The sequence below is a fragment of the Furipterus horrens genome, unplaced genomic scaffold (assembly GCF_987537825.1).
Source record: "Furipterus horrens unplaced genomic scaffold, mFurHor1.1.pri manual_scaffold_12, whole genome shotgun sequence".
Taxonomy (NCBI): Eukaryota; Metazoa; Chordata; class Mammalia; order Chiroptera; family Furipteridae; genus Furipterus; species Furipterus horrens.
The window spans coordinates 54,820,803-54,843,061 of NW_028327182.1; the positions used below are offsets into that span (position 1 = coordinate 54,820,803).

Below are 22,259 nucleotides of genomic sequence, written 5' to 3' on the forward strand. Positions count from 1 at the left end.
AAAGATTATTTTTACTCATTTTAAGGTTGAGGTTTATGAGTACCACAGTAGAGATGATCCTAAATCAACTAATAACTAATGTCATTATATTTTCCTCTTATAGGATAGTGATATAGGATGGGGAATACAAAAATGAGAGTTTTATTTAAAATCTTACTTATTTGAAATAGTGATGTAGAAGTTTAATGTGAATAGGTAAGAACTTAAAATTTTTAGTTCTTTTCATTATGAGAATCCTTAGTGCTTATTTAAGATAATTAGGGTAATATAAAAGGCAGAAGACAAGAAATCACCCATCTTGCAACCTCCCAAACTAATTTTCCCACATTCAACATAAGTATTTATCAAGAGCATAATTTTAATTCCTGCATGATAATGTTATATAGATGTAGATCATTTATTTATTTATTTAGGTTATTGAAAAAAATTCTCCTATTATAAAAATGCTATTACCATTCCTTGTACATAAATCTTTTTGTAAGTAAATATCTAATTTCCCAAAGTTGAATTACTGGGTAAAAGAGTATGTGTAAGAATACTTTTTAGGCTTTAGATAATTATTCCCAAATTAGTCCTCCAGAAACATTCCAATTTGTACATCCAGGAATAGAGTAAGAGAGTGCCCGTCTCCCAGCACTCTTGGGTATTATAAAATACAAGCACTCAAATACATACAGGCATATCTAAATGCAAATTTAATGAGTGGAAATGGTATATGGTTACTTAACATTTTCATTTGAACATTTTCTCCTTAGCCATTGTCATTTTTTCTTCATCAGTTACCTGTTCTTTGCAGTTTTGTGATATTCTTTTTCATATTTACTTATAAAACCATCTTTACATTAAGCACACTAATCTAGTTTTTGTCACATATGCAAATGAGAGCTTCAGTAGAACCCTTTTCAAAAGGCCACAAATTCAAGGCAAGTTTAAGTAAAAGCATTGTAAAATGAGATTAAATTGTTAACATACTTTATTAATAAGAGCAGCTAGCCTTGGTCTCTCTGTCTCTCTGTCTCTCTCTCTCTCTCTCCCTCATTTTTCCACTTAAACTGCATGCTAAGGCAAGTATGTGTGAAACAGTCTGGACTTTGAAGTTAGGCAGGCCTTATTTCAGTCCTGGCTCCGTCACTCTAGAGCTGAGTAGACCAGGGACAAGTTATTGAGCCTCTCCAAGTCTCAGATTTCTTTCCTGGGTAACAGGAATTCTTCTGGCCTTGTTCATAGAGGTAAAAAGTTTCTTGATAGTGCCTGATACACAGGTGATATTCTATAAATATAATTTTCTTTCTCTTTTTTAAAAAATATATTTTATTGACTTATGTTGTTACAGTAGTTCCAATTTTTTTCTCCTTTACTCCCCTCTGCCCAGTACTCTCCTTCCCTCCAACAATCCCACCCCCCTTAGTTCATATCCATGGTGTGTACATATAAGTTCTTTGGCTTCACCCTTTCCTATATTATTCTTAACTTCCCCCTGTCTATTTTGTACCAACTGATTATGCTTCTTAATCCCTGCACCATATCCCCATTTCTCCCCCTTCCCTCTCCCAGCTGATAACCCTCCAAATGATCCCCATACCGATGATTCTGTTCCTATTTTGGTTTGCTTAGTTGGATTTTGTTCTTATTTTTTAGATTCAGTTGTTGATAGTTGTGAGTTTGTTGTCATATTAGTGTTCATACTTTTGATCTTCTTTTTCTTAAGTAAGTCCCTTTGACATTTCAATAATAATGGCTTGGTGATGATGAACTCTTAACTTTACCTTGTCTGGGAAGCACCTCATTTGTGCTTCCATTCTAAATGATAGCTTTTCTAGATAGAGTAATCTTGGTTGTAGGTCCTTACTTTTCATCACATTGAATACTGCTTGCCAGTTTCTTCTTGCCTGCAAAGTGTCTTTTGCAAAATCAGCTGATAGTCTTATCAGCTTATCAGTTGTAGGCAATTCTCCGTTTCTCTCTTGCTGCTTTTAGGATTCTCTCTTTATCTTTCACCTTAGGCATTTTAATCATGATGTGTCTTGGTGTGATCCCTTCTGGGTCCAGCTCACCCAGGACTCTCCATGCTTCCTGGATTTGTATTTCTATTTCCTTCACAAAATTTGGGAAGTTTTCCTCCATTATTTTTTCATATAAGTTTTCAATTTCTTGGTCTTCCTCTTCTCCTTCTGGCAACCCCATGATTCAGATGTTGGCATGTTTGAAGTTGTCCCAGAGATTCCCAAGCCTCTCCTCATTTTTTTCAATTCTTTTTTCCTCATTCTGTACTGGTTGACTTTTTTTCTTCCTTATGTTCCAAATCATTGATTTGAACCCCGGTTTCCTTCTCTTCACCATCGGTTTTGTGTGGATTTTCCTTCGTTTCACTTAGCGTAGCCTTCACTTTTTTTTAAAAAAAATAATTTTATTTATTTGTTTATTTATTTTATTTTTAGAGAGAGGGGAAAGGAGAAAGAGAGGGAGAGAAACATCTCTGTGTGGTTGCCTCTCACTCGCACCCCCAACTGGGGAACTGACATGCAACCTATTCATGTGCCCTGACTGGGAATCGAACCAGCGACGCTTGGCTCACAGGCCAATGCTCAATCCACTGAGCCACAACACCCAGAGAGCCTTCACTTCTTTTATGCGTTTGCCGTACTCAAGCATATCTGTCAAGCCTGTGAGCATCTTTATCACCAGTGTTTGGAATTCTGCATCTGTTAGGTTGGCTATCTCCTTGTCACTTAGTTCTCTCACTGGAACCTTGATCCGTTCCCTCTTTTGGGCCATACTTCTCTGTCTCCTCATCTTGACAAGCTCCTGTGTTTGTTTGCCTCTGTGTCTTAGATAGAGCTGTCACTCCTGTTACCTTGTAAGGGGCGGAGCCTTAGGGATTTGTCAGTACAGGGCGACCTGTCTCACCACATTGTGGCGTTGTATGTCGGGGAGGGGTCTGAGAGGAAACAATGCTACCTGCCCAGCACTCGCCCCTTTTCCAGGCACTTCTCCCACTTCTGTATGGGACTAGCGCCCCTCTAGCTGTTGCCGTGGCCAATGTTCCCAGAGTGGGTAGGTCTGTGGATGTTCTAGGACCATGGGGGCCCTTTAAAACAAGCAGATTCTGCTGAGAGACCGGCAGTTTCTGCCTCCGCCCCAACCCCCACTGGTTTGCACAGTCAGGAGCAATGAGGTTTGATTTTCCCTGGTGCTGGGACAGTGAGCTGCACAGTCTGGTGAGGAGCTGGGAATGCTCCCCAGGTGTCCCTTCTGACTTTTCAAAACATGTACTGTGCTTTCCGCTGGCCTGCTGCTGCTACCACCATACCACATCCTCTCCATCCCAGCTCCGCCCCTCTTACCTGTCTGGATGAGTATTTCTTCCTTATATCTTTGTTTGTTGGACTTCCATGCAGTTTGATTTTCTGGAACTTATGGTTGTTTCTAGTTTTAAGGTAGTTGTATCCTTCTTAGTTGTGGAGGGAGACGCAGTATGTCTGTCTACGCCTCCATCTGGGCTGGAATTCTCTCATTTTTCTCATATCCTCAAAATTATGCTGTCTGTACTTACATACACATACATGCATTTTGTTTAATTAAGGAGCATGCATATTTCACTCAGCTTGTAGCCAAACATGCAGTCATACATTAATATTTGCTGACTAGCTAACTATAACCAAAGTACAAATGAAAGTAGAAAAATTCTTAGTTAACTGAGTCTAGGAAATATTTTAATTTTGGAGCTTAGGGCTAATGTTAGTACATTGGGATCTGTTCTATTAAAGTGGTATATGATGTAAGATATAGAATTCTGGAGAAAAAATGAACAACTTCAACTATGCAAAAATTTTATTTTAAACAGCTCCACATAAAGTTTCAGAATAAGTAAACTCTTTTATTGGGAATTTGTGTCTCAATCTGTTCTTTTTTCTTTTCTTTTGTAGGTGTGGCTGGATCTCTTAAAACCTATTGTCAAGCAGATTAGAAGTAAGTATATACTGTATGTTTAACAGTGAAATTAAATATAAAACCAGACAGTTTTCTCATCTAGATGTCATCCGGCCTATGGCATCAAGCACACATAATGATACAGATTGTTTTTTTACCCCATAATTGCTTGTCATCATCCATTAATCCACACACTATTAAAATGTATGTGCTGCAGTTTTAATATATAACAATTTGGTAATCAAAACCTTGCTTAGAAAATCAAATATCATTTTGATTAACAACTAAACCATGCCATTAAGCCATAGTTATTGAGCTTGTCTTAACCCTGGCTGGTTTGGCTCAGTGGATTGAGCATCGGCCTGCGAGCTAAGTGTCGCTGGTTCGATCTTCCAGTCAGGGCACATCAGAGAAGGAAAACTCTGATTCCAAAAAACCTCCGCTGCCTTGCGGCATACCTCTTCAGGGGAAAGGCTAAGGGAGTAAACCCCGACAGAAAATCCGGAGCCGGAGTCCCTAAGGCGGTTTGACGTTGTAGTCAACACCGGCAACTCCTGCGGCGCACCTGAAGCCAAGCTGTATTGACTCCGTCTTTCCCTTGGATCCTTCAGCTGCGAAGAGAGGGGGGGTCTGCTGCATGGGCAACAGCAGACCCTCCATATCACCCTGCCCAGGCTCTGTAGCTTCAGCTCCACTGGAGAGGACACTCCAGCGTCATCGCAAGATGTCGATTCAACACGGGAGGAGACAGATACTGTGTCACTCCCGAGTCGGACTGCACAACCATTCTCGGCGGTGCAGATAGACACTTAAGAAGCTACACCATCGTCTCTCGAGACGGACGGCTGCCGACGACGATTGAGCTTGTCTTGTTTGAGCCCAGGTTTCTTATTGTCACTTTTGAAAGGAGAAGGTAGATCCATTTATTCATAAAATTGGTGTAAGATTTTCTGTCCTGCCTCTTCAAAGCCTATGAAATCAGAATGCAAGGTAGTTTGAAAGAATAAGGGGTGTGTGTGTGTGTTCCTAAATTGCTGAATGGCAGACAGAACTAAAGGAATCTGACTTGCATTTAGGCCATGTGTTGGAAAAAAGATTAAGGAGGGCCTAGGAGAGAACACTTGCTTTTTCACTCCCTTCTCATCATGTCTCAGCACTGGACCTTCCTCCCCTCTCTCTGGGTTAAGTTCAGGGCCAAGTTCTGTTCTCAGAGTCATCCCAAATAGTTCCTCACTGCAGCCAGAGACTGAGCAGAGACTGAGGGTAGTAGCAACACTACATTTCTTTAGCTGAGCCTGCTGCACACAATACCGTGTAGGATCGCTTTTCTGTCTGATGAAGAAACCCAACAGGCTACTTACAGCAGTTCTTGTGAATGTAATAAATGGACACACAGTGTTTGTTGTGCAGTTGAAATTGATGTTGATCCGTCATTTAAATTAAGCAATTATTGATGTTGAAAATGAAAGCCATTGTTTGTCTAATGTTTATGGGTGGTTGGCCAGTACATTGCTGAAAGAAGTAGTACAGTCTACAATGATGACATATGTCCAAATGTCCCTGCAATGACTAGTGATAGGAACTGCTAATGGTGGAGAAGAATCTCTTAGTACATTAGCAAATGCAAACAAAGAGAGTCTGTCCCTGTTGGGCCAGCAACCGAGTGCTCCTTTTCATCCCCATGTGCTGTAACTAGCCACGTGTGATAAAGCAGTCATTTTGTGTTTAATTCTCTTCTCTGTGAAAATAACCGAGAGGAAATAGCATGGCCTTCCCATCTTCCCTTTTATGCTGTTGTTATTTTGTGACCTAGAATTGACATGTGAGGGTTTTGTTAATTTTTAGAGTGATTAGGGAAAAGCCCAACTTTTCTTCACTTCAGTATTTCTGTGCCTTGTTTTCTTCCTCCTAATTTTGTGTATATTGGCAACCTCTTCCCCTTATCATGTATCTTTTTTATTTTTTTCCTAAACTTGAATGTGTTAACATAGAAATTATGATACAAACATCTATTTTTGTGATAGTGAATGGTAGAGCAAAAAGACATTTTCTCCTTTTATACATATACTGTTAAAATTGGGGTTTCAATATAGTGCCTTATATTTCATGGAACATATTATAAATTCATTGTTATCATTCCAAATGTCAGAACCTATAAGATTGCTCTTATATTGTACCTTATACATCAAACTCTGACTCAGATTACAAATTTTTATTTTATAATCTTTTTGTTCTGTTTTAATTCTGAAAACAAAGTTTATCCATCTCCTTCACAGTTTCTCCTGACCACCCCTCCCAGATCTGCCTCCTAATTTTGTCTAAACTCTACAAAATAGTTTATAAGATACTTGAAAGGCTTTTGCTGATTGTGGCAGGGGCAGAGCCTTGTCTTGTTGACGTGTCTTTCCAGACCTCAGGTGAGTACCTGGCATATAGGTACTAGATACATATTTGATAAACACATAGCTACTGTAACATTGATTATTAAAAATAATAAATTACATGACTGATTTACATTTTCATTACCTCTTTTTAAAATGATCTAGAACTTGTACTTGGACTAAAGCAGCTAATTAGGCAAATTTTTTAAGAGAAATGCCTTTTAAACCTGAGTACAATTGAAGTGAAGAGAGAAAAAGTTTACTATTTCTATGTAATACCTTTGTCATGGTTAAAAAACAAAAACAAAAAATGGGTATCTGTTTCCCTGCAATATGAAACTGTGATTTAGTAACTGAGCTTACCCAGTTGTTCAGTGACTTGGGCATTGCCAGGTGTACTCTTTGCAGCTTGGAAAGAGACTTATTATTTGGTATATAATATACCCTAGAAAATCTTTTTCTTTAATTGCATTTGAGACACAAATTAATAACTGCTTTACTGTTTTTTTTTTTTGTTTGTTTTTTCTTTAGGGCCAAAGCATGTTGTTGTTAGGTTTGTGGTGAAATTCTTTCCACCTGACCACACACAACTTCAAGAAGAGCTCACAAGGTTAGTGGTTTGGCTATTTATTGCTATGGGATAATGATGAGAAGACAAAGCTAATGTTCTAAGTCAATTTGGTTAACATTTTCTCAATGTCTGCTTATCCAGCATCACCTCTGTGCTTAACAGTTTAACCCCCTCTCTTCCAGTTAGGCTTACAAATCTGGGGGTTAAGAAAATACCACAGGTTCCCTGAAGCCTGGTTTCTATGAGGCTGTGATACAAAGTGGACTGGACTTAACCTGTTACTGCCATATATTCCCTCTTTATCACATCACAAGATGGTTTTGGAAAGTGGATCTCTTCTGTGAAACTATGTTGTTAACTCATAGCTTCTCTTCATTACTGTCATGAGTGGGTGGACATAAACTGTAGGTCAGTTTCTTTGGCAGGTTGGCCAGGTGGAAAAAGCGTACACATTGGGTCATGCCTGGCTTCGGCATCAGTCATGCCTTTGATAGCTCTGTGTCTGGCTGGTTACTTGTTCCCTCTCTACCTGTCTTAATTCCTCTGTGTCAGTGTTACTATAAGGCTGGCTTAGACATAAGCACTATTTCATATAGAATGGCTGGAACCTAGTAGGGACACCATGAATGATAACCATCATCATCACCACCACTATCATCATCTCATCATTATTATCACCATCATCACTGCCACTAAATTTTGGCAAGACATTTGGGTTTCTAAAAGAGACCAGAGCCCAGTGGGAACACATGAAGATAAAATGCCTCCCTTTCAAGAGTGCCCTTTGATATATTAGTCTGACCAGCCAAATTCTTGCCACATATGTCTTTGAAACTGTAACCATATAAGACCAAGGCTATCACATCTGTCTTATCCTCTCATTCTTGATATAGAGTCCAGTGTCTTAGATGGTTGACCATCATTTATGAAGGGAGGAAGACATTCAGTCAAGTATTTATGAAGTGTGTACACTATGTGCAAGCATTATTCTAGGCACTAGGAATACAGTGGTGAAGAGACAAGCCTGGGAACAGACAAAACGATCACATAAAGAAGAAAAATATCAGCTAATGATAAGGGCTCTTTAGGTCACTGAAGTAGGGTGATGGCATAGAAGTAGGATGATGGGTGACGATTTTAGATTGGTTAGTCTAGGGTGCCTATCTGAGGAAATGATGAGGATCTATCAGTCATTTTCAGGGGAAGAGCTTTCTAGGTATGCAGCGTCCAAGGCAGGAACAAGTGACAGGTGTCGATCATAAAAGTGTACTGGCATGGCAGGACCCTTGAGGGTGAAGTGCAGTGAGGTGGGACAGAGGCCCAAATGTATGTACTGTTGAAAGACTAGTTGCCATGTGGATGTTGTGGGGCAGATGACAGCAGGGTATCCAGCGAGGAAGCAATTTTGGCCAATGAGGCCAAGATGATGGCAATGGAGGAGGTGGTAGGAGTGGAAATGGAGACACATGGCAGCATTTGTAATACTTGCTGACAATGGAGTCAATCCGTCTTGGTGATGGGGTAGGAATGGAGACTGAGGGAAGTGCAGGGGATGCTTAGATTTGACTAGCGACTGGCTGGATGGTGTTGGTGATGACTAAAATGGGGATGGTTGGAGGAAAGTAGAGGATTGGGGAGGAGAAGAGAGTTAGGAGTTTGCTTCTGCAAGGCTGTGTTTGTTTGACATACCTACTCCACATTATGTGCATGTGTCAGAAAGGGCAATGGGTACATGAATGTGGATTCTAGGGAGAGGCAAAGGCTTTGTATTTTCTGAAGGAGTTTTCACTCCTTGTTTATCTCCACTTACAGTCCTCAAATCAATGAAGCAATTAGAGGCAGCTAGGAACTGCAGAAGCCATCAGCCTTGTGGGAACTGTATACAGTTTGCCAGAACACTTCTAGTAGAGGACGGGCAGCTGGAGCTACTACACCCAATTGCACAAGACAGAGGGGCAGATGACACGTTTTCATGAGGTGTCATTATTAGGGCTACTGTGTCGTAGTTTCTGGGGCCAGCCTTCCTGTCATGAGAACATGCATTGCTCCAAGCTCAGAATATTGAAATAAATCTAAAGGCAAGTCCAACTGTTGGTCAGCAATGTGCTTTTTCCTTCTGCATTGCACTGGTCCTCTATCCTACTTAAGAAATTGGCATTATAAATCCCCCTTTTCCTACTTTTTCTCCCTGTTCTACATTGCAATGAGTTTTGCACCTTTTCAATTTATATGACTCATTACCTTTAGTGGTTTATCGTTTTCTACCATTCTGGTTCTTATTATAAAATTCCATACAACTTGTTACCTTTAAGCCAAGTGGATCCTCTTGACAGCTGCTCTGTCTGATCTGATAAAATTCCCTCACGTTACCCAAGCTCAGCCAGAAGCAGCAGGTTTAATGTTTTGTTTTATGACTCCCAGTGTTAACTGACATTTTTAAAATCTTTCTTGGAGATGACCTCCCAGATCGAACATATTTATTGATTCCCACACTCTCAAATTCCTGTGTAAGCAAAAATTGAATGATGTGATCTTTGAGATTCCAGGAACTTTTCCTATAGCAGATGGCGAGTGAGGGAGGGGTTTGGAGAAGAAAGTCTGCGTGGACAGTGCTTTAGGTAAGGGACATGTAGAAAAGAGCAAGACAGGCACAAATGGGCCTGCAGACTAGTTTGGCAGACTAGCCCTGTGGTTAATTCTTTGAGCCTCCATGAGTAGCTTTCAGCTTCTCATTTATACAGATGGAAGATTAAATTTCACTTGGTGGTTAAACAAGAAACTGAATTCCTGTCTATGTATCGAACTGCACTTTTGGTGGAACTCTGTCCTGTTGACAGTGTCTAGAAGAAGAAAAGCACTGACTTAGGTGCAAGTTTTAAAAGGTAGACCGAGGTCTTTGGAAAAGAAGTCACCAGGCTTTCTTATTGCAGAGCTCTAAGTCACTTTTCTTATGCTGATGAGTTTAGACACATTTCCTTCTGGGTATCCCACCATCAATTAGGTATAATTTCTACTCAGCCGAGTTCAAAACAGGTAGAAACCCTGTCAGAACTTACTGCTGTGCAAGGTCTGCTGAAATGTGCTTCCTTAGGCTGGCAGAGGAGTTGTACATGACACTGGAAAAGAAAAGGCAGAGTCAAACCTCCCACATGAAATAAATGAAAATAGGCATGTATAAAACCAGACATTAGATGGGTGTGATATGCAACCCCTTACAGTCCCAGAATTTAGAGCCTTTCTTGAGGAGTCCCACCACTGTTATTGCCTCCCTCCTCACATCCACCCAAGGAGACTTGATTGATTCCCTTTTGAGTGCTTTCAGCATTTCTGTTGTGTTTACCAGTTTAATTTTATTTAGTGCCTACTGAGTACTTCTTAGCCTTTGGTTCTTGTGAATTTGATTGGAATTACTTCTGTTTATAGGGTGAAAGGTGTTGTTGAATCTCTGAAGTTAACATAGGAGCCAGCGTGTTCAGCTTACAGCTCTCATGGAGAAGTCAGTACCCATGAAGATCTTCCTCATATTACAAGGCCCTGAGAACAGAAAGTGTCAGCATAATTAGGGTGACAAGTTCTTCCTGCAGTCTTCAACATGGCACCTGCCCTCTAGCTAAATGTGTGATCTTTCAGAACCTGCTGCCATCTCGCAGCCCACATGAGACTGTCACCAAAGGCCCCCAAAGCCTGTCAGACTCTGAACCCATCCCTGTGAACTCAGGACCCGTGTTTGAACTGATAGATAGTAAAATATTCAGAATGTAATGTTTGTAAAACACAAAGTTCTCCTACTTATTTTTAAATTAACCACATTGGTGAGAATTAAAGCCTGTAGCTCTAAGACACATTGGGTTCAAAAGACAACAACCACTACCTAATGCAGAAAGATGGTTTATACTGCCTCTTATCACATAGTTCTATATGTTGATATTTGTTTCCATATTCTGGCCATGTCTTCCCTTTGATTTCCCTGAGAAAGAGAGAGGGAGAGAGGAGAAAGAACTTGAGAACATACACAAACATTAGAGGGGTTGGATAGAGGTCAACTGTTAATTAGTAGGTCTCTGGGTGATTTAGTTTTATTTTGGGCTTTTGTTTTGTTTTTGATGATTACAGATGTGCCCCCTTTTTTTTAGTTCTTTATAATGGAATTTTATAAATGACTTAAAGGGCATTCGATTTTTGTTCTTTTTTTAAATTGCTAACATTTATTGAATGTTTTTGGTCTAGTCATTGTGCCTTCCCTGTATTATCTCATTTAATGGAAACCTGTGATTAGTCTTGTTAAAGCCCTTTTTTAAAAACATTAAAAATAACCTTTCATTATTACAGAAGCAATAAATGTACAGTATAGAAAGTTAGAAAGTACAGATAAACAAGAATGAGAACATAAAAATAATGTATTCCTGTTGCCCAGAGATTACTATTGTTAACAAACTCGTCGGTATGAAATCCTTTCTGATTTTTTCTATGCACATATATGTACTTTTCATCTCACCTAATGCCCTGGCCATACTCAAATTACTCCATTTGTCCCCCAAATGCCATTTATATCTGCTTATTCTAAAATGAAATTCACTTAAGTACCACACTGCATCTGGTAATTATGTCCTTGGACCTCTTTTAGTCTAGCAGAGTCCCTCACTTTTTTCCTCAAGATACCATCTTGATAGAAAAACTGGACCAATTGTACTACAGAATATCTCACCTCTTGAATTTGTCTGGTTGCTTCCTTGTGCTATGTAGCTTATTTCTCTAGCCTCTGTTTTTCCTGAAAACTGGTAGTTAGTTTTAAAGACTTGACAGATGCAAGTTAAGCATTTTTGACTAGAATTCATCATAAGTAATATTTTGTGCTTCCTACATCTTTAATGACACTAAGATTGATCATCAGGGTGGTGACATTCTGATATTTCCATTACTAAGTAAGGTCATGTTACTTTGTCTCTGCAGATGTCCTAGTTACTAAATAATAATAATGCTGACATTATTAATTAGCATTCTTCTGTAAGGTAAAACTTTGCCTCATCCACTTGGACTATCTGTATATCCTGAAATACCCTTCCTACTGGAGAGGCAGATTACATGACCACTTTTTTGCCTTGTGTTATACATTTTTAAATAAAGAATTGCTTTAGCCCTGGCTGGTGTGGCTCAGTGGATTGAGCACAAGCCTGTGAACCAAAGGGTCACCAGTTTGATTCCCAGTCAGGGCACATGCCTGGGTTGCGGGCTCGGTCCCTAGTTGGGGGCACGCAAGAGACAACCACACATTGATGTTTCTCTCCCTTTCTCTCTCCCTTTTCCACTCTCTAAAAATAAATAAATAAAATATTTTTTTAAAGAATTGCTTTAATAGTCTCCTCAAATTGGTGATATATTCAGGGTCTTTTTGTTTTGCTTTGTTTTCTCTTTTTTTGAGTATCATTATTTGAACTCTTGAATTTTCATTAATTGCATGTGTTTCCATTTACTTTAATCATTCTTGTTGCTACTCAAGTTGTTGTCACTCTGGCCAATGAATGTCCCCTTCAATATGTATCTTTCATCCTTTTGATACAACACATTTATTTTTGGAAGCTGCCTTGCTTTCTGGCATAACTAGATACTCAGGCTCCCTTTGCACCTTTCCCTACCACACACCTGAAATCTACCACTTCTCCAATGACTCACCTCTGTCCTTTCAGTGGGTAATTTGTTGATAGCGAAAATCCAGTTACTAAGGGTTGCTTCTGATATGACACTGATTCTAGACATTGGGCAAAACTAGTAAATATCTTTCTAAAAATGTATGAGTTCATAGTGATATTTTCTTTTCTAATTATATTTTATTGATTATGCAGTTACAGTTGCCAGTATTTCCCCTTTTGCCCCTTCTGCACCCAGCCCCCACCCCAACTCCCGCAGGCGATCCCCGCACCACTGTCCTTGTCCATGTGATATTTTTAAATCAATTTTAACATCAACTGTTTCTCCTTAATTTCTTTGTTTTATAAATATCTCTTTTCTCTTTGACCAAAAGTGTTTACTCGCTTTATCCAATAATACAAAGAAAAGAATTTTAAAATAAATTGATTTTTACATATCTGGGAGCTGAGGCTTATGGCATTAGCTAAGGAAATACAGCACCACAAAAAAAGACATCCTTGTCTTTCCATTTCCTGTTGGAAAAGCTCTTACTAACCATCAAAATTACTGTTATTGTCTGAGCCATAAAGCCATTTTTAAATACAGTTGATCTGTGAAAAAATTTTAAATGTTTCCTTTACCCTACAAAAATATATAGGATGGTAAGTTATAGTCTTATGTTTTTATCGTTGTATCTCTCCATATAATATGAAACATATATACTCATTATGTGAAAAGATTATAGCACATGTCTCCCAGTCCTTTCAGGGAGCTATGTGTATTTGCATGACAGTCAGTGGCACCAGAAATTCATCCCAGCCTTGCAGACTTTCATTTCCTTAGTTTATGCACTCTCTTTAGTTGCTCACAGTGTGGGCTGGTTGCCAGAGGTAAGCCTAACTTAGATGCTGAACTTTCACAACCCTCTTTGCATGATGCCCATCTCTGTGTTTATGACGCCCATCTCTCTGTATTTGCAGGTACCTGTTTGCTCTGCAGGTGAAGCAGGACCTGGCTCAGGGCAGGCTGACATGTAATGACACCAGCGCTGCTCTCTTGATTTCACACATTGTACAATGTAAGTTCTGTTATTTTCCTTTACAAATCACATTGGAAATAACACAGTGATCTGATTGATTGGAAAGAAAATCAGATCTATAAAAATAATGCTAATGTCTTCATGTTCTTTTGCTGTTAGCATGAATGCTTGTGGGTGGAAAACAGTACTCCTCATTTTATGTAATATGCATATCCCCAAAACATTGACCCAGCAATTCTGTGTTATGGTGTTCGTCTACCCTTTTCAATGATTAGTGCAATTATTGACATCTCAGTTGTCTCAAAGGAGAAGCTTAGAGGGACAGGGGCCAAGTAGACTAAATTTGTTCTGTCCTTGATCATTGAAAGTGGCACATTAGCCATAAGACATAAAACTGTCAAAGATCTCACTTTTTGTATTTTGCTCTCTCGAGTTCAGATCACATGAAGCTAGACTGAATCCTAGTGATGCTTGAAATGAAATATTTTAAGATTCTTAATCTAGACAAAGGATAAATTAGATTGCGCTCATTCTCTAAGACTTACTGACCACCCACCTCACCATTTCTTTCTTTCCTCTTGGCCAAGGCAGAAGTTACTTAAAATAGAATATGCACATGCTGTTTTGGGAAGGTAATTGTGTGTATAGACCAAGGTCAACATGTATAAGTAGTAGCATAAAAAAGTACAGTGCTATCATTTAAAATTTCCAATGTATATAAAGTAACCCCATCCTATTCAGATAACTTCTCAGTTAACAAGACTTCCAAAGGATTGTAGGAAATGTCACTCCTTGTAGTCAACAAATTACCTTAGTCTAATATGATGAGATGTATCTATAGACCATGCTAATCTTTTATTTTGGGGGGTATATGAGCACTATTGAATATCTATCAGACTTAGCAGAGAGATGTTTCCTTATCAATTTGAAAAATTGATGTGAGTGGGGAAAAAAACATAGGTATCCTTTATTAAAGCTTATTATGTATAGTATCTCATTTAAATTTCACAACAACTCTGTGAGATTAGTACTCTTATTATCCTTATTTTTGCAAATGAAGAAGCCTTGTTACAGAAAATTACATAGCTTTTGCCTGTTATGTTTGGCCTTCCCTCTTCATATGATTGTGTAGAGAGGAGGGCTTTGAATCAGGCAGACCTCATTTCTATTAGGTGATTGATGACCCTGGCATGTTATTCACCACTTCCCCCCACCCACACACACACCTCTTATTTCTTTTGGAACATGAAAATCATAAAACTTTTTTAGAAGGCTGTGAAAATTAAATACCCAATATATGTTAGGTGTTCAGTAAACATATTCTCCTTTCTTTACCTCACCCACCTGCCACCCTCCCTTTTCAAACAATGAAAAAAATTTTTTTATTTTTTATTTTTTAAAATGTTTTATTGATTATGCTGTTATAGTTGTCCCAATTTCTTTTCCCTCTGCTCCCCTTCACCCAGTGGCCCCGCTCCCTCCAGTTGATCCCCCCTTTTAGTTCATGTCCATTGGTTGTGCAAATAGTTCTTCTCAACATCTTCCTGTCTATTCCACTCCCTTCTACTATGCTTCTTAATTCCTGTACCATCTCCCTCCCTTTCCCCTTTCCCCCTCCCCACCGACCTACCCCCAATATGTTCCCCATACCTATAATTCTTTTTCCACTCTCGTTGCCTACTTAATTTGCCTTTGTTTTGATTCCCTACTGTTGTTGGTTGTTGTGATGTAGTTTTCATTTTAATGTTCATAGTTTTGATCCTCTTTCTTCTAAACCAGTCCCTTTAACATCTCATATAACAGTGGTTTGGATCTGATGACCTCCTTCAGTTTTACTTTGTCCTGGAAGGACTTTGTCTGCCCTTCTATTCTGAATGACAGCTTCGCTGGATAGAGTATTTGTGGCTATACATTTTTTATTTTCATTACTTTGAATATTTCTTGCTAGTCTCTTCTTGCCTGCAGGGTCTCTTTTGAGAAATCAGCTGATAGTCTAATTGGGACCCCTTTGTACATGATTCTTTTCTTCTCTCTTGCTGCTTTTAAGATTCTCTCTTTATCTTTAATTTTTGACAATTTGATTATAATGTGTCTTTGAGTGGTTCTCCCTGGGTCCAGTTTTTCTGGAACTCTTTGTGCTTCCTGGACCTGTAATTCTATTTCCATCCCCAAGTTTGGGAAGTTCTGCTTCATTGTTTTTTCACATAATTTTTCAATTTCTAGTTCTTCTTCTTGCCTTCTGGCAATCCTATTATCTAAATGTTTGATCGCTTATAGCTAGCTGTTCCAGAGGTTTCTGATCCTCTCCTCGCTTTCTCTACTTTTTTTTTAAGTATATTTTATTGATTATATTGTTACAATAGTTCCAATTTTTTCCCCTTTGCTCCCCTCCGCCCAGCACCCCCCTTCCCTGACAATCCCCGCCCCAAGTCCATGCCCATGGCTCACCCTTTCATATATTCTTCTTCTTTTTTTAAAAAATAATTAATTAATTAGTTAAATATTTTAACAATAAAAAATAACAATCCCTCCCTCTCAGACTTGAGACCCTTTACAATCTTATAAAGGACAATGGACGAAGGTCTCGAGCTCCTCTAGCTGCTTCAAGCTGGACATGGTCGTCGTCCTACCTACCCTTGGGTCAAGAAATCCCTAATAAGAGTGGGGGTGTGGAGGGGAGGGTGGCCTTCCCACAAGGGGAAGGATCGTGCAGACTCCAGGTTGGTTGGCTGTCTCTGGACAACGGCATGCTTGGTTTAACAGGCTGGCATCCTTGTTGTATTCTGGGGGCAACAGGGTTAAAGGACATCATTCAATCCGTAACCACTAGATGACAAAAGACAGGTATTAATTTTTCAATGTCCCACATTAGGGAAAAGAAGGGTTTCTTTGGAGGAAGGTATGCCAGGTACATCTCACCTATCCAAAACCCTTTTGCCCATTATACTTAGTTTGGATTGAGGGAAATATTTTAGGTATCCCCCCTCTCAGGCCTCTGGGCTCTTTCTGTCCAAGCCATTAGGATAGAAAAGAGAAACCAGTTTTAAAGTGAAGCCCACAGACCACCCCGTTCTTCACCAACCCAGCCACTTAGTTCAGCCAAACCATTGAGTCTCAGGAGGCAGCAATGCAGACAGGATTAAGTGAGGCCTATACATACAGACAATCACTCAGGTAATGAGATCGTAGGCTTATGCCCTTTGAAAACAGAAAACACATGTTAATTTATGTAACATAACCCACATACATGTCTCTAAATCTGTAGGACTGTCTTATCGGAAAGACATTCAGTTGCAAGGCATTTGACATTCTTCTTGCCTGTAAATTAAACATCTTTGATAATGCCACAGACATAGTTTAACTTTCAAATGAAAACAAATTTTAAATGAAAAGAAACTTTAAAGACGGTTAGCTGCACTACTTTATAGTCTACCACTGGGCATTGTGATCTTCCTTGAATCTTGATTTTTCTCCCTACGATTACCCTCCTTGTCATTAAAGGGACTGCATTAAGTTCATTTTTAATTTATCCTGTTCATTTGCATAAACACAACAAAAGCAGCAAATGATCACTTACGATCTTTAGTTCTGCTTTGCTGGAACTTACCCAAGGAACATTTAGGGTGACCTTCAGTCTGCCCTTCAGGGCACAGAAGCTGAGCCACATACCTGGCATTCAGCCTTGCCTGTAAACACCTGTCTTTTCCAGGTCCTCCTGGTTTTCCATTGTGCCTTAAGGTCCCTTCTAGCCATCTTTCAGGAAAACAACCTTCGTTCCTTCCCTGGAAAGATTGCTATGGACCGCTCATCCATCCAAGGTACCAGGCCTTTTATCTCGTGGACTTTTATTACCTTTGAAGGTCAGTCCCAGTTGCTCAGGGCTTTTTGGTAACAACCAAAGCCCAAGCATGTCTCCTTTAGGCATGACATTCCAGTCAAAGTCTTAGTCAAAAAAATCGTTATTAACAACTGGTCTTATTAGTTTTATGTAAAGAAACTTAGGTCATTACTTACTTCTTTAGAATGCCAAATTCTGGAGGGATCGGATAGGGAGAAAATATATACAGTGTGAAGGAAAATCCTTGTCCTTCTAATATTCACTGAACTTGCATTTCTATTCTTTATATTTTTAATTTTTCCCCCCACTAAAAATTTTTCTGTTTGTTTGTTTTTCCATTACAGTTGTCTCACTTTCTTCCCCCTCTTGCTTCTCTGCACCCTGTCCCTCCCTTCTCCCACATTCAGTCCCCACCCAGTTGTCCATGTCCATGGGTCATTTATACATGTTCTTTGACTAGACCCTTCCCCTTCTTACCACTTCTCTCCCTCCCATCTCCCCCTTTGTTACTGTTAGTTTATTCCTCGTTTACATACCTCTGGTTCAATTTTGCTCATTTGTTTGTGTTGTTCATTAGTTTCCTTTAACAGATGATAGCATAAGGTAATTTCCTTTTGTTGCCTGGCTTATTTCGCTAAGCATAATTCTCTCTAGTTCCAATCATGTTGCAAATGGTAGAAGTTCCTTCTTTCTTTCAGTACTTATTCGTTGTCATTTTCCCCCTTTGTACTCGTGTTCCTCTCTGTCTCTCTCTGTTTCTTCATCTTCTTAAAGCAGACACTTTAGCATCTCTTGCAATACTGGTTTGGTGGAGATGTATTCTTTTAACCTTCTTTTGTCTTGGAAACTCCTTATTTCACCTTCCATTTTGAATGAGAGCCTTGCTGGGTAGAGTGTTCTTGGTTGTAGGCCTTTGTTTTTCATTACTTGGAATATATTTTGCCATTCCCTTCTGGCTTGTAGTGTTTCTGCTGAGAAATCTGATGATAGCCTTATTGGAGCTCCCTTGTATGTTATTAGTTGTTTCTCTCTTGCTGCTTTTAGGATTCTCTCTTTGTCTTTGAATGTTGGCATTTTAATTATGATGTGTCTTGAAGTGGGCCTGTTGGGGTTCATCTTGATTGGGACCCTCTGTGCTTCCTGGACTTGCATGATTCTTTCTCTCTTCATGTTAGGGAAGTTTTCTGTCATTAGTTTTTCAAAGAGGTTTTCTATTCCTTGCTCTTCTTCTTCTCCTTCTGGAATTCCTATGATACGGATATTATTACGTTTCATGTTGTCCTGCAGCTGTCTTAGAGCCTCTTCAGTCTTGTTCAGCCTTTTTTCATTTTGTTGCACTGTCTGGGAGTTTTTGTCTACATTCTCCTCCAGCTTGCTGATCTGATTTTCTGCTTCCTCTAGCCTGTTTTTAATTCCTTCTACTGTGTTCTTCAACTCAGAGATCGTATTCTTCATTTCCTCCTGGCTCTTATTGATAGCTTCCATGTCCTTTTTGATGCTGGTATAATTCTCAGTAAGTTCCTTATAGTTCTTCTGGAGTTCACTGTAGTTTTTCTGGAGTTCTTTGTAGTTTCCGCTGAGCTCATTGAGCTTCTCCATAATACATGCTTTCAATTCCATATCTGATAGTTGGCTCCCCTCTATTTCATTTAGCATTCTTTCTGGGGACTCTACCTTTCCTTTCGATGGGGGGTTGTTTCTCTGTCTCCCCATTTTTGTGACTCCTATTGTTTGTTGGTGCTTCTTAGAATCGAAAAATTTTTAAATGAATGAAGCTTCCTTATTGGAATAGTAAGTTTATAAAATGTTTATGATCCTGGGCTTTTTCGTAAGCAGAAAAGAAACTTGCTTTACTCAAATATTCCTGATGTCTTATGTCTGTTCCCTCCTTTTATGTTTCTTCCTTTTTAAAGTCTGTTAACTCAGAAAATATCACTTGCACATATGGGAAGTGGTTGTTGACTGGCACTCAAAAAACCATGTACTCCATCTGATGAGCCCCATCTTTCGTAGACACAGCAAGAAACTCAAAATTTGCAGAGAATCTTGAGTTCTCCAAGGAAAATGAAATAATAAATGGGTTCAAAAGTATGCCTGCTATTTGCATACTATTTGTTCAAAATATTTTTATGATCTTTAAAGCCCTATTTCTGCATTTTTAAGCATCCCATACATTCAGTCAAGGAAGAAGTAATTTCATAATCCTCTGTGAATAGTATTGCTTAAAATTATTCATAATTATTTACATTATCTGTAAGGTATGAAGGGTCAACTCATCTCCCTTTTGTGGAAACTATATTCATGATGATGGAAAATTATCTTGAGTGAGCTATATGTTTATCTCACGTGTGTCTGTATATACAATCTGAATTTTTTTTAATCTTTCTCTTTTTTTGAACTTATGGAGTTGTCTTTCAGATAGTCTCTATTTTTTCATTTTTTTTCTCTGTCCCTTTTAATTTTCTTAGATTTACTATGAATCAATAAGTAGGACAAGCTGATGAGGAATCAATCACTAGATAGCCCTGATGTTAAAATTCCACTTGGGTAGGTTGGAGACATGGCAGGGCTATATTTTCAGGTTGTGTATGTCTTCCTACTGAAGATTATACATGGCAAACGGGTTTGTCCAAGCATATCATCATGAGATTTCATGTAGTAAAATCACAGGTTTTAGGTTGTTCTTGTTGTTCCTGTTTTTGCTATGAGTAGACTGCTATGGAATTTAGTATATGCATAAGCTAATATGGCATCTTGGCATAAAAAATATTTTAAAATATTAAATTATTTCTTTAATATTTGTCAGCCTTCAAACTCTATATATAAGGTGATGCCTGTTTCCCTATTTCAAAGACGAGAACACTGAGGGGGAAATGAATTTCATAATCATATATTGCCATTGCATTTTAGGTGGGCAGTGGAAGGCAAGTAACTCAGAAAAAAAAAAGACAATTAGATGTATTGACCCTGATGCCAAAGGAAAAATAGGAGTTCTCAACTCTTTTATTATATTGAATTGTGGAAATGAGTGTGTTATAAAATCCATATGCATTAAGAAGTCCAAACTTAAAGCTCATAAGAAATTAGGATTTAGGTGAGGCCTCCACATGCAGGTATTTGCAAGTTTACCTACTCTATAAAACTAATTTGTAACCCCCAAATCAATACTTGTGGCATTTCATGGTCATTTGCAGACATACACAAGACAGTGAGCTATCCAAGTCACTCCACACACACGTTCCCAGCTGAGGTCGAAAAAGGTGGTACTCTGTCTTCCTGTTTCAGCTCTCATACCATAAAAAAGGGTATTTTTCATGGTCTCTTTAGTGCCATGCTTTTGCATTTTTGTGTATTTTGTTGGTGATTCCCCCGTTTACAATGGTCATCAAGAGTCTTGTTGAATTGCTGCCTAGTGCTTCCTAAGTGCAGGAAGGCTGTGATGTTCCCTATGGAGAACATAAATAAGTGTGTGAGATGAGCTTTGCTCAGGCATGAGTGATAATGCTGTTGGCCGCAAGTTCAATGTTAATGAATTGATAATGTATATAAAATATGATGTCTTTCGACAGAAACACACATAAAACAAGGTCAATTGACAAAAAAAAATCATTTCAGGAATCTTGCAGAACCTTAACCCTGTGTTTCTTCAGGAGTATTTGCTGATTCAGTGTTCATTGGGTCTTCATAGAACATAACTTATGTGAACAATGAGAATTAACTGTACTTTCTTGAGGCTAGACAGAGGAATTGCAGAAAAGTCAATACCACCATCCATCGAGGCAACCAATGAGGATGGCATTATGGCCAACTTCTGTGCTGTTTTCTGTGATGGAGAGTGGCAATTTCACTCTTTTTAGGGAAGGAAAAATTAGTCTAGAAAAGGCAATTAAAAAGTTGTGTTATTGATCTATCATAGCAGCAAAAAGTGATTGATTGATTCTTCCAGCTGGTGCCAAGTGAATTGGCACTGTTTTATGCAGAGCAAATATTGTCAGTGGGTAAGATTTATGGCAACATATAGGCCATATCCTGCAGGACTCTTGGAGGGGCATTGACTAAAGTAGCTGCTTCACATGCAAAGTGGAAGGTAGAGTTCATAGCAACAGTTCACTTGCTTTTACTCAAAACAGTTTAAGTCTGGTCAGTAGACTACTTTTTCTTAAGCTTGTAACACAGAATATATGGTATAAACAGAAAGGCATGCTGTCCCAGTGGTATTAAATGAGTATAAACAGAGCTGGAGCTGTTGTTGTCAAGGTACAATTATTATTTTAAAACTCTGAACGTTTAAATTTTCTGATATAGCAATTATGTTGAGGTTACTTACATGAGAGAAAGATGCATTCTATTTCTTGTAGACCAAAAGTTTATAAGCATTTGTAGGCTGACAAGTCATTTCTGATAAAAGGACTACAAGAAATTTAGTAAGCAGTAATTTTTTTTTACCCAAATTGGATTACGTACCTTTGTACCTATTTACAATTGTCTTTTCTCCACATGGTAAAATGTTTGGGATTTGCAGGAATCATGTAAGGCTTTCAAAGTTGATTTTGTAAAGTTCTGAAATTTGGGGGCTTATTTAGAAGTCATGGGTCCAAAACCACATCTCAAATTACTGCCTAGAACAGAAATGACCCCTAGTTGAGTGGGGAGGAAAGAAACAAACCGGGAACATAAATGGCTAAAGATGGATGACTTTGAAGTTTTCTTTCCAGCTGTTAGAGGTGAGAAGAAGTAGAAACCATCATTGGGAACGTATGTTGGAACAGTTGTTAAATATGTCCTCACATTCACATCTTCTGATATCTAGCCCTTATACTACCCACCAGCTTGATTGCCTTGTGTTGTCAGCTAACTTCTAATTTGCTAGTTGGG

The 22,259-nt window shown here is 38.8% G+C and overlaps 1 protein-coding gene across 4 annotated transcripts in view; it reads left to right on the forward strand.

The window, feature by feature from the left end:
• FARP1 (FERM, ARH/RhoGEF and pleckstrin domain protein 1) overlaps positions 1-22,259 on the forward strand; it is a 370,189-nt gene that overhangs the window by 275,287 nt on the left and 72,643 nt on the right. For all 4 annotated transcript variants that reach the window (XM_090258835.1, XM_090258837.1, XM_090258833.1 and 1 more), the window contains 3 exons: positions 3,927-3,969; positions 6,843-6,921; positions 13,488-13,585. In XM_090258835.1, coding sequence (XP_090114961.1) covers positions 3,927-3,969; positions 6,843-6,921; positions 13,488-13,585 — 220 coding nt within the window. The remainder of the gene's footprint in view (positions 1-3,926; positions 3,970-6,842; positions 6,922-13,487; positions 13,586-22,259) is intronic.